General features: G+C 45.9%; 1 protein-coding gene across 1 annotated transcript in view; it reads right to left on the reverse strand.

Annotated features, from left to right (window-relative positions):
- Positions 1-12,411, reverse strand: part of LOC131190452 (major histocompatibility complex class I-related gene protein-like) — a 119,064-nt gene extending 106,653 nt beyond the window's left edge. Inside the window, exon 1 of the mRNA XM_058167775.1 lies at positions 12,221-12,411. Within this exon, the coding sequence (XP_058023758.1) occupies positions 12,221-12,293 (73 nt within the window). The 5' untranslated portion in view covers positions 12,294-12,411. The remainder of the gene's footprint in view (positions 1-12,220) is intronic.
- Positions 12,412-12,870: the final 459 nt, after the last annotated feature.

A 12,870-nucleotide genomic window follows, 5' to 3' on the forward strand; every position in this document is an offset into this window, starting at 1 on the left:
AACATTTACAGGAAGTGGAGAAATGGCTGCGTAGTTTCTTCTTTCTTTCTAGCTCTCATTCCAAATGAGAATTGTGGGCAGGGGCCTTGTGGAGATCCTGGCTGCAAACTCAGGGAGGCTCTCACCCATCCATACCAGATCAACCAACACAAAAAGACACAGGATCAATAGATGCATTTCACTTACCGATCAGGAGGAGAAGCAGAGCTACTGGGATTGTGATGATAATCACAGCTGGCACAACACCATATAACACTATATCTAAAGAAAGAGAAACATGGTTCTGATTAGATATTTCCTGATTTCCTTGACATGGAGATGCTGAGCCATGGAAGCCTTTCCCAACCTGAACTGACCTCCAGGCAGTGTCTCCCCCTGAAAGAAGCCTCCCTACCCCCCGAGGCTGAAGAGGGTAGAATAAATGGCCTTGAAGGGCAGAAGGAAGATCTACAACCAAGGCAACAGTCGGATAAATGGTGCTCCAGCCTGAGCCACGAAATCAGCTTAAGTACATGTGTCTCACAGATCCCTTCTCTGTTTACATAATGATAAATGGAGGAAGGTTGAGGCATATCCAGACTACAATAGTTGCAGTAGCATAGTTTTGTTAAAAGACTAGTACCGAAGTAGCTGACATTGCTTTCTGTCTTGCTGGGCTGACAAGGATCCAGCCTCCCCTGTTGAAAGGGGCATTGAATGACCTGGAATAAGCCGTCCCATCACATAATTCTTCCAGCAAGCAAAACAATCTTTCATATCACATCTCCCATATCTCCTTTGTCTATATATTGTATTGTATTGTATCACTTTTTCATACCTTGCTCTTAAGTTCCAACTCTCCTGTCAAAAATTACTACCATCACTAAATGCAGGATATTTTCTTGTATGTCACCCATCTCACCAAGAGGTGACATATTGCAAATGCTGAGCCTCTCACCTGTTTTCTCTTCCCATGCCAAGACCAGGGGCTCCTGCAAGCCCTCGTGCTCCAGGCGACACCGAAAACGGTCCCTCTCCTTGGGGTCGATCTCAATGCTGAGCTGGACATCATATGTCCCATTTGAGTTGGGGGTCACGTTCCATTGGAGGGTCTCATTCTGGCAGACTTTTCCGTCCTTCATCCAGGTGGCCAGGATCTCCTTGGGGTAGAAGCCAAAGGCATGGCATGTGAGGACCTCCAGGCTGTCATTCACCACCTTGCGAGTCAATTTCCCCACTGGAGGCTCTGCAGAAACAGCAACAACAGCTGAGTTCCCAGGATTTCAAGAGTTTCTGTCAAGGTGATTTAAGTGGGAAACCTCATTTGGCCATCCTCTCCCTCTCCCTCTCCTCTCCTGAACCTGTGGGACCCTCAAAAATGGGTTAATTGAACTCTTTAGATTCATTTGTGAAAGGGACACATCAACTTTGGGGTAATATTCTCATTCGGACCAAAATAATTGTAATGCTTGGGCTTTGGAACTGGATCTCAGCTATGATATCTTGGTGGTTTGGGGTTTGGTTTGGTTTGGTTTTCCTTTTCCTTTCTCCTTTCCCCTCCCCCAACCCTTTCCTCCCCTCTCCTTTCAATTCAATTTCCTTTCCTTTTCTTCAAAGAACTTACTTTGGGGGGGTGGGGCTTGGATATTATTTTTCCTACAGTGTTTTGATAAATGTCCCTAGTTTATTTTTTTATTTTTTATTCTATTTATTTGTCACAACAGTATATATAAGCATAAGTATGAAATAACTATACGATATATAAGCATATATAAGTATAAGCATGAAATAACTATACTAATTTGATACGATAAGAGGAACATTTGGACAGGAACGGTAGGCACGCTTGTGCTCTTATGCACGCCCCTTACAGACCTCTTAGGAAAGGGGTGAGGTCAATAGTAGATAGTCTTTGGTTAAAGCTTTGGGGATTTTGGGAAGAGACCACAGAGTCAGGTACTGCATTCCAGGCATTAACAACTCTGTTACTGAAGTCATATTTTTTGCAATCAAGATTGGAGCAGTTCACATTAAGCTTAAATCTATTGTGTGCTCGTGTATTGTTGCGATTGAAGCTGAAGTAGTCTTCAACAGGAAGGACATTGTTACAGATGATTCTATGTGTTAAACTCAAGTCATGTCGAAGGCGACAGAGTTCTAAATTTTCTAAACCCAGGATTTCAAGTCTGGTGGCATAAGGTATTTTGTTGTATTTAGATGAGTGGAGGACTCTTCTTGTAAAGAAGAGTCCTCTTCTTGTATAATATTTCTGGACACGATTGTATTAAAGTCCGAAATGAGGTGTGGGTTCCAGTACAGGTGAGCTGTATTCAAGAATTGGTCTAGCAAATGTTTTGTATGCTCTGGTTAGTAATGTAATATTGTTCTGTCCCCCCCCCTCTCAGTCCGAGAGACACACGAGCTGATTCAATTAGCCCGCAATTAAGTCCACAGACACTATCAGCTCTTGGCAGCGAATCTGCAGTTGCCTGCCAAGGTCTCCCTTATCTCAACATCAGTGTAGCTTGTTGCTGGACAACCAGGAAGTCAGGAAGAAACAGCAACTCAGGCCAAATACTCCGATAAAGTAGTTCAGCTCCAGTCTCCACGAGTTAAGTTTTGTCTGACACGAAGTAGTAGAGCAGCCAGGGCTGCTCTTATACTCTGTGGGGTGTGGCTCCGTGACTCAGCACTCTCTAGGCCTGCCCAACCCCTCCTTTTGTTCTTGCCGCCTCTTTTGCTTACAAAACCTGGGATCTAGCCAGGACTGATTGCCCACAGCTGGGTCAGGAGGCGTTGCTTGGGAGGGGGAGGATGCTGACTGAGTGTCAACAGCTGGGCTGCGGAGGGGAGATACAGGAGACAGAGGCCTTATCAACTCCTCCACCTGGCCTGCCTCTGGCTCCTGGAACTGAGCCAGAGAGGCCGGCCCTGCAGAGGGGAGCCCTGACGGCCCTTCTCCCTCACTGTCTGAGTCGCTTTCTGGCAGGAGGCCAGGCCCGGGAGTGGGGGGCCGGAGCCACAACAAATATTTTTGGAGAAGCAGCTTTGCAAGATTAAGTGTCAGGCCTGGAAACCATACTAGACTTTAGGGTTCCAGACGCTGCCACATTTTTCCCCTGAGGGGAAGAAGGGGGGTTGAAGGGTATGGTAACATTCTTCAAGCGGTCAAGGTCGGATGGTGTTCACATCTGCAGGAGGAGTGGCGAGAAGATATTCGAATGAACTGGGAGAACGTGGGACCATGTGACCAGCAAAGGGGTCAGGGGGGTGGGACTCTTGGGGTTTGTATAACTGGGAAAAGAATCCGGAAGTTCAGTTTTGGAATTTAGTTTAGTTTAGTTTTATTAGATTTTTATACCGCCCTTCTCCCGAAGGACTCAGGGCGGTGTACAGCCGAAATAAAATACAGAGTATATACAATTAAAAGAAATTAAAAGAAACTATTAATAAATGGCCGAAAATTTAAAAAATTTACAAATGTTTAAAATCTCTAAAACCCCAATTTAAAATCACTATTTATGCCAGTCCTGCTTGAATAAATAAGTATGTTTTTAGCTCACGACGGAAGGTCCGAAGATCAGGAACTTGACGTAAGCCAGGGGGGAGTTCGTTCCAGAGCGTCGGTGCTCCCACAGAGAAGGCCCTACCCCTGGGAGCCGCCAGCCGACATTGTTTGGCGGACGGCACCCTGAGAAGGCCCTCTCTGTGAGAGCGTCTGGTCGATGGGAGGCATACGGTAACAGCAGGCGGTCTCGTAAGTACCGGGTCCTAAGCCATGGAGCGCTTTAAAGGTGGTAACCAGGATCTTGAAGCGCACCCGAAGACCACAGGAAGCCAGTGCAAACTACGGAGCAGAGGTGTTACGTGGGAGCCTCGGCGGCTCCCATTACCACTCGCGCAGCTGCATTCTGGACTAACTGCAGCCTCCGGGTGCACCTCAAGGGAGCCCCATGTAGAGAGCATTGCAATAATCCAGCCGAGACGTAACCAGAGCGTGAGTGACCGTGCATAAGGCATCCCGGTCAAGGAAGGACGCAACTGGCGAACCAAGCGAACTTGGTAAAAGCCCTCCTGGTGACGGCTGCCAGATGTTCCTCAAAGGACAGCCGGCCATCCAGGACGACGCCCAAGTTGCGAACCACCTCCTTTGGGGCCACTAACTCGCCCCCAACAGTCAGCTGCGGATGCAGCTGACTGTACCGGGGGGCCGGAATCCACAGCCACTCCGTCTTGGAGGGATTGAGCTTGAGTCTGTTTCTCCCCATCCAGACCCGTACGGCTTCCAGGCACCGGGACAGCACTTCGACCGCTTCGTTGGGGTGGTCCGGGGTGGAAAAGTACAGCTGAGTGTCATCAGCGTACAGATGATAACTCACCCCGAACCCACTGATGACCTCGCCCAGCGGCTTCATATAGATGTTGAACAGGGTAGGCGAGAGAATCGACCCTGGGTACTCCACAAGTGAGGCCCCTCGAGGCGACCTCTGCCCCCTGTCAACACCGACTGCGACCGGTCAGAGAGATAGGAGGAGAACCACCGATAAGCGGTGCCTCCACTCCCAATCCCTCCAACCGGCGCAGCAGGATACCATGGTCGATGGTATCAAAAGCCGCTGAAAGATCTAATAGGACCAAGGCAGAGGAACAGCCCTGTCCCTGGCCCTCCAGAGGTCATCCACCAACGCGACCAAAGCCGTCTCCGTGCTATAACCGGGCCGGAAGCCGGACTGGAGCAGGTCTAGATAGACAGCTTCCTCCAGGTGCCGGGAAGCTGCCATGCAACCACACTCTCTACAACCTTCGCTAAAAGCGAAGGTTGGAGACTGACGATAATTTCCCAAAATAGCTGGGTCCAGGAAGGCTTCTTCAGGAGAGGTCTCACCACCGCCTCCTTCAAGGCGGGAAAACCCTTCAGCTAAAGAAGCATTTATAATCCCTGGAACCAGCCTCGTGTCACTTCCTGAGCAGCCAGTACTAACCAGGAAGGACACGGGTCCAGTAAACACGTGGTCGCATGCAACCTCCCAGCAACCTGTCCACGTCCTCGGAGCCACAGAATCAAACTCATCCCAAATAACCTCAACAAGACGAGTCTCTGTCACCTCAGCTGAATCATCGCAATCATGGTCCAAACCATCACGAAGCTGAACGATTTTATCGTATAGATAACCGTTAAACTCCTCGGCTCGACCCTGCAAGGGGTCATCCCGCCCCTCTTGTTGAAGGAGGGAACGGGTCACCCGAAACAGGGCGGCCGGGCGGTTATCTGCCGACGCAATGAGGGTGGAAACGTAGGAGCGTTTCGCCTCCCTCATTGCCACTAGGTAAGTCCTGGTAAAGGACCTCACTAGTGTCCGATCAGCCTCGGACCTGCTGGACCTCCAAACACTCTCTAGGCGTCTTCTCCGGCGTTTCATCTCTCTCAGCTCCCCGGAGAACCAGGGAGCCAATTGAGATCTGCGCCGGGTCAGAGGCCGCAAAGGCACGACACGGTCCAAAGCCCCAGCCGCGGCCCGATCCCAAGCCGCAACTAGTTCTTCAGTCGTGCCGTGGGTAAGATCCTCAGGAAACGGCCCAAGCTCCGTCAGAAACCTCTCCGGGTCCATCAGGCGCCTGGGACGGAACCAACGCATCGGCTCCGTCTCCCTGCGGTGGTGATTTCACTCATCGTGTGCCAGTTTCCTCATGCTAGTAAAGAACTCTGAAAGACAATGGCTTCTGAGGGTTTTTTTATGCAGAAGAGGTTTTTCTGGAACCTTGACATTAAGTTTACAACTCTTAAAGCCTTTTATGCAATGTAGTTGCAGTGGGCTTTAGCACTTAAATCATTTGCTATGAAAACTCCAAGGTCTTTAACGGGTCATCTACAAGGTAATGATTATCGAGCTTGCATTTAGTGTTTTGATTCTTTTTACCAATGTGTAAGACAGAGCATTTACTGGTTGAGATTTGAAGTTGCCAAATTTTTGACCATTCCGATACAAAGTCAAGGTCTTTTTGAAGGATAGCTGCACTGTTGGTAGTGTTAAATAGTTTAATATCATCAGCGAAGAGAACGCGATTACTCCTAATATGGTCACAGAGGTCGTTAATGTATAATATGAAGAGTGTTGGCCCTTAGGACGCTTCCTTGGGGAACACCGCTATTGATGGGAGCAGGATTTGATAGGGCACTGCCAATTTTGACCACTTGTTGCCGGTTTGATAGGAACGCTGTTATCTTGTTTCTGTCTTGTTGGGCTGAAAAGGATCCAGCCTCCCCTGCTGAAAGGGGCATTGAATGACCTGGAATAAGCCGTCCCATCACATAATTCTTCCAGCAAGCAAAACAATCTTTCATATCACATCTCCCATATCTCCTTTGTCTATGTATTGTATTGTATTGTATCACTTTTTCATACCTTGCTCTTAAGTTCCAACTCTCCTGTCAAAAATTACTACCATCACTAAATGCAGGATATTTTCTTGTATGTCACCCATCTCACCAGAGGTGACATATTGCAAATGCTGAGCCTCTCACCTGTTTTCTCTTCCCATGCCAAGACCAGGGGTTCCTGCAAGCCCTTGTGCTCCAGGTGACACCGAAAACGGTCCCTCTCCTTGGGGTTGATCTCAATTCTGAGCCAAACGTAATAGGTCCCATCTGAGTTGGGGACCACATTGCCAAGGAGGGTCTCATTCTGGCAGACCTTTCCGTCCTTGATCCAGGTGGCCAGGATCTCCTTGGGGTAGAAGCCAAAGGCCTGGCATGTGAGGACCTCCAGGCTGTCATTCACTACCTTGCGAGTCAATTTCCCCACTGGAGGCTCTGCAGAAACAGCAACAACAGCTGAGTTCCCAGGATTTCAAGAGTTTCTGTCAAGGTGATTTAAGTGGGAAACCTCATTTGGCCATCCTCTCCCTCTCCCTCTCCTCTCCTGAATCTGTGGGACCTCAAAAATGGGATATTTGAACTCTTTAGATTCATTTGTGAAAGGGACACATCAACTTTGGGGTAATATTCTCATTCGGACCAAAATAATTGTAATGCTTGGGCTTTGGAACTGGATCTCAGCTATGATATCTTGGTGGTTTGGGGTTTGGTTTGGTTTGGTTTTCCTTTTCCTTTCTCCTTCCCCTCCCCCAACCCTTTCCTCCCCTCCCCTCTCCTTTCAATTCAATTTCCTTTCCTTTTCTTCAAAGAACTTACTTTGGGGGGGTGGGGCTTGGATATTATTTTTCCTACTGTGTTTTGATAAATGTCCCTAGTTCATTCTGGTAAATCCCCAATTCTATTTCTGCCTGGCATGCAACTTGGCTGTGTGCAGGGGAGAAAACATGAGAAGGAAACAGGGAGGGGGCCTAGAAAAAAACTGCACAATACGGAGCCCATTTGGCCACTCACCTGTCTTCTTCAGAGCCTCCTTCTGGTAGGACATGTTTGTCTGCAGCCACTTAATGCAGGTCTTCTCCAGGAAGTCTTTAATATCCTGGGACCGGTTTCGATTCTCCTCCCACTCCTCCTTGACCTGGGATTGTTCCTCGGATTGTTCCTGGGATGGAGGTACCACCCAGGTGAGGTTCTCCTTGTCAAAGCTGATGAAGTCCTTCCCATCGTAGCCATAGTGCAAAAATCCTCTTTTGCTCCCATCTTCCCTGAGCTCACAGCCCAAAACCACCTGCCAGATGTAAAGCCCTGAAATACACAAAGAGGGGTGAGAATACTCCAGAGTTCCTCTCCCTAGAGACCCCCCACAAATGATTGCAGTGTTTTCTCCCCCCTTTCCCATCAGGGGAGGGGAAACGGATCTTGCCTTTTTTTTTTTATTTGCATTTATATCCCGCCCTTCTCCGAAGACTCAGGGCGGCTTACACTATGTCAAGCAATAGTCTTCATCCATTTGTATATTATATACAAAGTCAACTTATTGCCCCCAACAATCTGGGTCCTCATTTTACTTACCTTATAAAGGATGGGAGGCTGAGTCAACTTTGGGCCTGGTGGGACTTGAACCTGCAGTAATTGCAGGCAGCTGTGTTTTAAAACAGACTGTCTTAACAGCCTGAGCCACCAGAGGCCCCCCCCCTCCTTCTTTCAATGGCAGGAGGTCCTTTCTGTGACCTGGCGCTACACTTGGTCCTTTTGCTGTGGGGCTAGAAGATCATGTGAGAGGAGATCTTGGGGAGGGGAGACAGTTTTCTTTCCTTTCCAGGAAAGGATCGTTCATCATAATGCTCCTTACAGCCATTGGCGGTCAAGGGCAGAAACAACATTATCCTTTCCTGGGATGGGGCTCATCTCAAACCTCCCGAGATCCCAGCCTCCCACTTTCTAGTCTTTGCCTGCTTGCCTCTTTTCCCAATAACCAAAGTGACAAGTTGTCAGAAAGTGAGATTTGTGGGAAAATTCAGGACTTGGAAGCAGTTCTGCCTTTGCTTACCTCCAGTCTGGTTGTTGTTTTCTAATAACTGCTGCAGGTCACTTCTGAGCATCACTTCAGGTGTCTTCATCTCCATCGACTCCATCCAGGGTACCAGAGAAACTGTCTTCTTGTTGAGGATGTCATATCGAGCAATGGGAGTATCATTCAGGTGGATCACGGAGAGGAACTGGGGCAGCCCCTGGCTGGACTCTGATACCTCCAGGTAGGAATAGTACAAAGAGCCTGGAAGGAGAAGAAGGTGAAGGACAGAATTAGGAGGGTCTGAAGATCCAGCTCCTTCCTTAATGCTGTCATGAAAAGCAGCTCTCAAACAGAAGACCAACTGTCTGCTCTACTTTGGATGATCTCAGTCACCCTGGAAAGTGACCAAAGGAGACCCTAGCAACTCTTGGTTGACTTTGGAGATGACCACATCAGGTGAGGCAGGGGTGAAATGTAAATTTTTTTACTACCGGTTCTGTGGGCGTGGCTTGGGGGGGGTAATGTGACTGGGTGGGCGTGGCCAACTTTTTTGTTTTTACTTTTAAAAGCATTTTTTTACAACCTCTTTGGTCAAACAGCTTGTAGAAAAAAATGCTTTGAAAGGGTTCTGACAATCCTAGCTGAGCCGTGTGATCATCAAAGCCTTTTTTTTTTTTTAACTTTTAAAGGCATTTTTTCAGCCGAAGAAAAATGTTATTAAAAGTAAAAAAAAAACCTCTGATGATCACACGGCTCAGCTGGGCATGCGGGGCAGGGAAGTGGGGGGGCAAGGATTTTTGCTACCGGTTCTCCGAACCTCCCGCTGCCATCGCTACCAGATTGGATGATCCGGTCTGAACCGGGAGCATTTTACCCCTGAGGTGAGGGGACCCTGAGGGCCCTCACAACTGCTTCTGGGCCTGATCCCCATTGGACCCTACATGCCCATGGCCTGAAGGACAGCAGAACAGGAACTGCTTGGAGTTTCTCCTGCTTGGAGTATGGAGACGTCCTGCCGACAATCAGATGACTTTGCTGCCAAAGCCAGTTCTTTGGCAGCACCTTCCCCAAGTTTTGAACGGGAGCAACTAGGAATAATCCACGCGAACCTTTGGATGACTGTGTATATGTCCGGGAAGAGACTCCGCAGAATTGCAATTCTCAGTAAGAGCAGTCAATGCAGACCGGTTTCCATCTTTTCCTGTCACTGTTTGTAGTTTTAACATCGCATGTTGTTGTTGTTTTAATTTACTTTTTCAATTGTTAATAGTCTGGCTGCAGGCTGAGGCCGTCTTACACTCACTTGTTGAATCACAATTGTGAACTTTCATTCTTTTATTTTGGACTTAAAAATACTTTCACTTTTGCTGCAAAAAAGCCAACAGCATGAGTGTTTTTTTCCCCTTTTGTAGTGATAGTGACTGGATCTGACTTATACTGGATTCTTATTGTAAGAATTTTGTATTTTATTAGTTTTTAAAACCACTCTGATGTTTCATTTTACTTTTGTACATTTCTCTGTTTTTTTTACTTCAAAAGATGGAGACTTTCCCTTTTTTCTTTCTCTCTCTCTCTCTATTGTGGGGGCCGTTCATTTTCACTCCCTTGCTCAAATACAAATAAGAATTGATTACAATTAAAATAGAAAAAAAGTCCTTAAATGAGGCTGAGCAAGGGATGGGAGACGTTTCCTTCTGGGAAACGTAGGGCCTCTTGTGGCTCAACAGGCTAATGTTGGCAGCCACAGATTAATTAATCACATATTAATTAATTAATAATATTATTATTAATTAATTTAATTAATTATTATTAATTAATAATTAATTATTTCTTATTAATTAATAATTAATTATTTCTTATTAATTAATTAATAATTAATTATTTTAATTAATTAATTAAATAAATTAATTATTATTAATCAATAATAAATAATTATTAATTATTAATAAATTATTAATTATTAGTTAATTATTAATTATTAAATTAATTATTAAATAATTAATTTAATAAATTAATTATTTAATAATTAATTTAATAAATTAATTATTTAATAATTAATTTAATAATTAAATTAAATTAAATTAAATTAAATTAATTAATTAATTAATAATTAAATAATTAAATAATTTATTAATATTTAATTATTTAATTTATTTATTTAATTATAATATTTAATTATAATAATATATAATATTTAATTTAATTATAATATTTAATTATTTAATTTATTTAATTATTTAATTTATTTATTTAATTATTTAATTTATTTATTTATTTAATAAATTAATAATTAATTAATTAATTAATTATTAAATAATTAATTTATATTAATTAATTAATATAAGTAATTAATTAATAAATCAATCAATCACATAGGCTATGCTTCCGCCCTCCGAACACTTTTTCACCCCGCACTAAGTCCGCCGATCCGGCACAGACCTCCGGGACTCTGGAAGGTCTTACGTAGCCCGACGTTGCCCTCAACACGCAGCGTCCGCCATAAAGTTCTCACCAGCCAAGTTGACGCGTGTTGTGTGAACGCAGAATAACTCGAGTTGGAAAGGACCTTGGAAGTCGTCTATCTAGTCAAAGCCGCTGCTCAAGCAGGGGACCCTATATAGCATTCCAGACAAATGGCCCTCCAGTCTCTTCTTAAAAGCCTACAGTGCTGGAGCAGTCATAACTTCTGGAGGCAAGTCGTTCCGCTGATTAATGGTTCTCACGGTAAAGAAATTTCTCGGTTCTAGGTGGCTTCTCTCTTTGCTAGGGGCCGGCGCGCATGCGCGTGCAGTGCCCCCCCCCCCCCGCTTCCCCAAGGTTGCGGAGTGGGCTCTAAACCAAGGGTCTCCAACCTTGGCAACTTTAAGACTTCTGGACTTAGTTCAGCTGTCTGAGGAACTCTTAAAGTTGCAAGGTTGGAGACCCCTGCTCTAGTCTAAACATTCCCTTATGGCTTTCACCCCTTCCTCAGAAATGCACTCCGAACCGATTACAAATCAAACACCAAAAGTTATTGTCCCACAATAGCAAATGATTATTATGACAAACTTCATTGTATATATTGTGTGTACAGATCTCTGGTTCGTAAATTGATGCAACTTTAAGACTTCTGGACTTAGTTCAGCTATCTGAGGAACTCTTAAAGTTGCCAAGGTTGGAGACCCCTGCTCTAGTCTAAACATTCCCTTATGGCTTTCACCCCTTCCTCAGAAATGCACTCCGAACCGATTACAAATCAAACACCAAAAGTTATTGTCCCACAATAGCAAATGATTATTATGACAAACTTCATTGTATATATTGTGTGTACAGATCTCTGGTTCGTAAATTGATGCAACTTTAAGACTTCTGGACTTAGTTCAGCTGTCTGAGGAACTCTTAAAGTTGCAAGGTTGGAGACCCCTGCTCTAGTCTAAACATTCCCTTATGGCTTTCACCCCTTCCTCAGAAATGCACTCCGAACCGATTACAAATCAAACACCAAAAGTTATTGTCCCACAATAGCAAATGATTATTATGACAAACTTCATTGTATATATTGTGTGTACAGATCTCTGGTTCGTAAATTGATGCAAGAGAATTTTTTTTTTGAAAAAGCAGATTTAACCCAATCCGGGTGAAATGTGAACGATCCCATTCATTTTCAGTCCTTGCTCAAAACTATAAAACGGGAATGGGCTACAAATTGAATACAAAAAGATCTGAAGCGAAGCGATCGAGTGGGGGGGAAGGGAGACGTTTCCTGCTGGGAAAAGACCTCGAATTTGGGGTGGGGGCGGCTCAGGCAGGATACGCGTCCCGCTCCTCGCTTTCAGCTTCCTCCAGCTACATCGCAAATCCTTCCAAAAACTCACCGCACAGACCCCTCGGCACCAAGGATTCCAGCACAGCCCACAGGAGCAAGAAGGACGCCCGTTGCAACAGCATCGCACCCGGAAAACGCGCACCTAAAACCGAAGATACCGCTACGGAGAAAGAATCGTAAGACCGAAGACACCGCTACGGAGAAAGAATTGAAAGCCGCGCCAACACGACACCAACCTGTGCTCCGCTATCAAAACTCTCAGCTGCGAACTCCGCTAAAAAGTAATCTCCTTCCGACCCGGCGCCCGCTTTAAATACCGGGCATTCTAGGCTACGCCTCCGGCCCGCCCTCCCTACAACCCGAACTCCCCTGAAAAATCTCCGCCCCGTACGGGCCCGTGACGGAGAAAGACACGAGCGGCTTGCTCCTTTCCGTGTCTGATGGGGGACAGCCCGAAGACAGCAGCTCGTTATGCGCCTCCGAGGTCTGCCAATATAATAGCACCGCTCCCCGCCCCCCACCCCACTTCCACTGAAGTTTTCCACCCAGCGCTAAATCCGCGGATCCGCCACAAAACCGCGTTGCGTCCTCCGGGACTCTTGAGAGGTCCTATCCTGACGTTGCCCTCAACACGCAGCGGGCCCCCCCCCACTTAAAGTTCTCAGCAGCCAAAGTTCAGCATGCAAAACGACCAGGTTA

This window comes from Ahaetulla prasina, chromosome 2 (genome assembly GCF_028640845.1).
Source record: "Ahaetulla prasina isolate Xishuangbanna chromosome 2, ASM2864084v1, whole genome shotgun sequence".
NCBI classification, from domain to species: domain Eukaryota; kingdom Metazoa; phylum Chordata; class Lepidosauria; order Squamata; family Colubridae; genus Ahaetulla; species Ahaetulla prasina.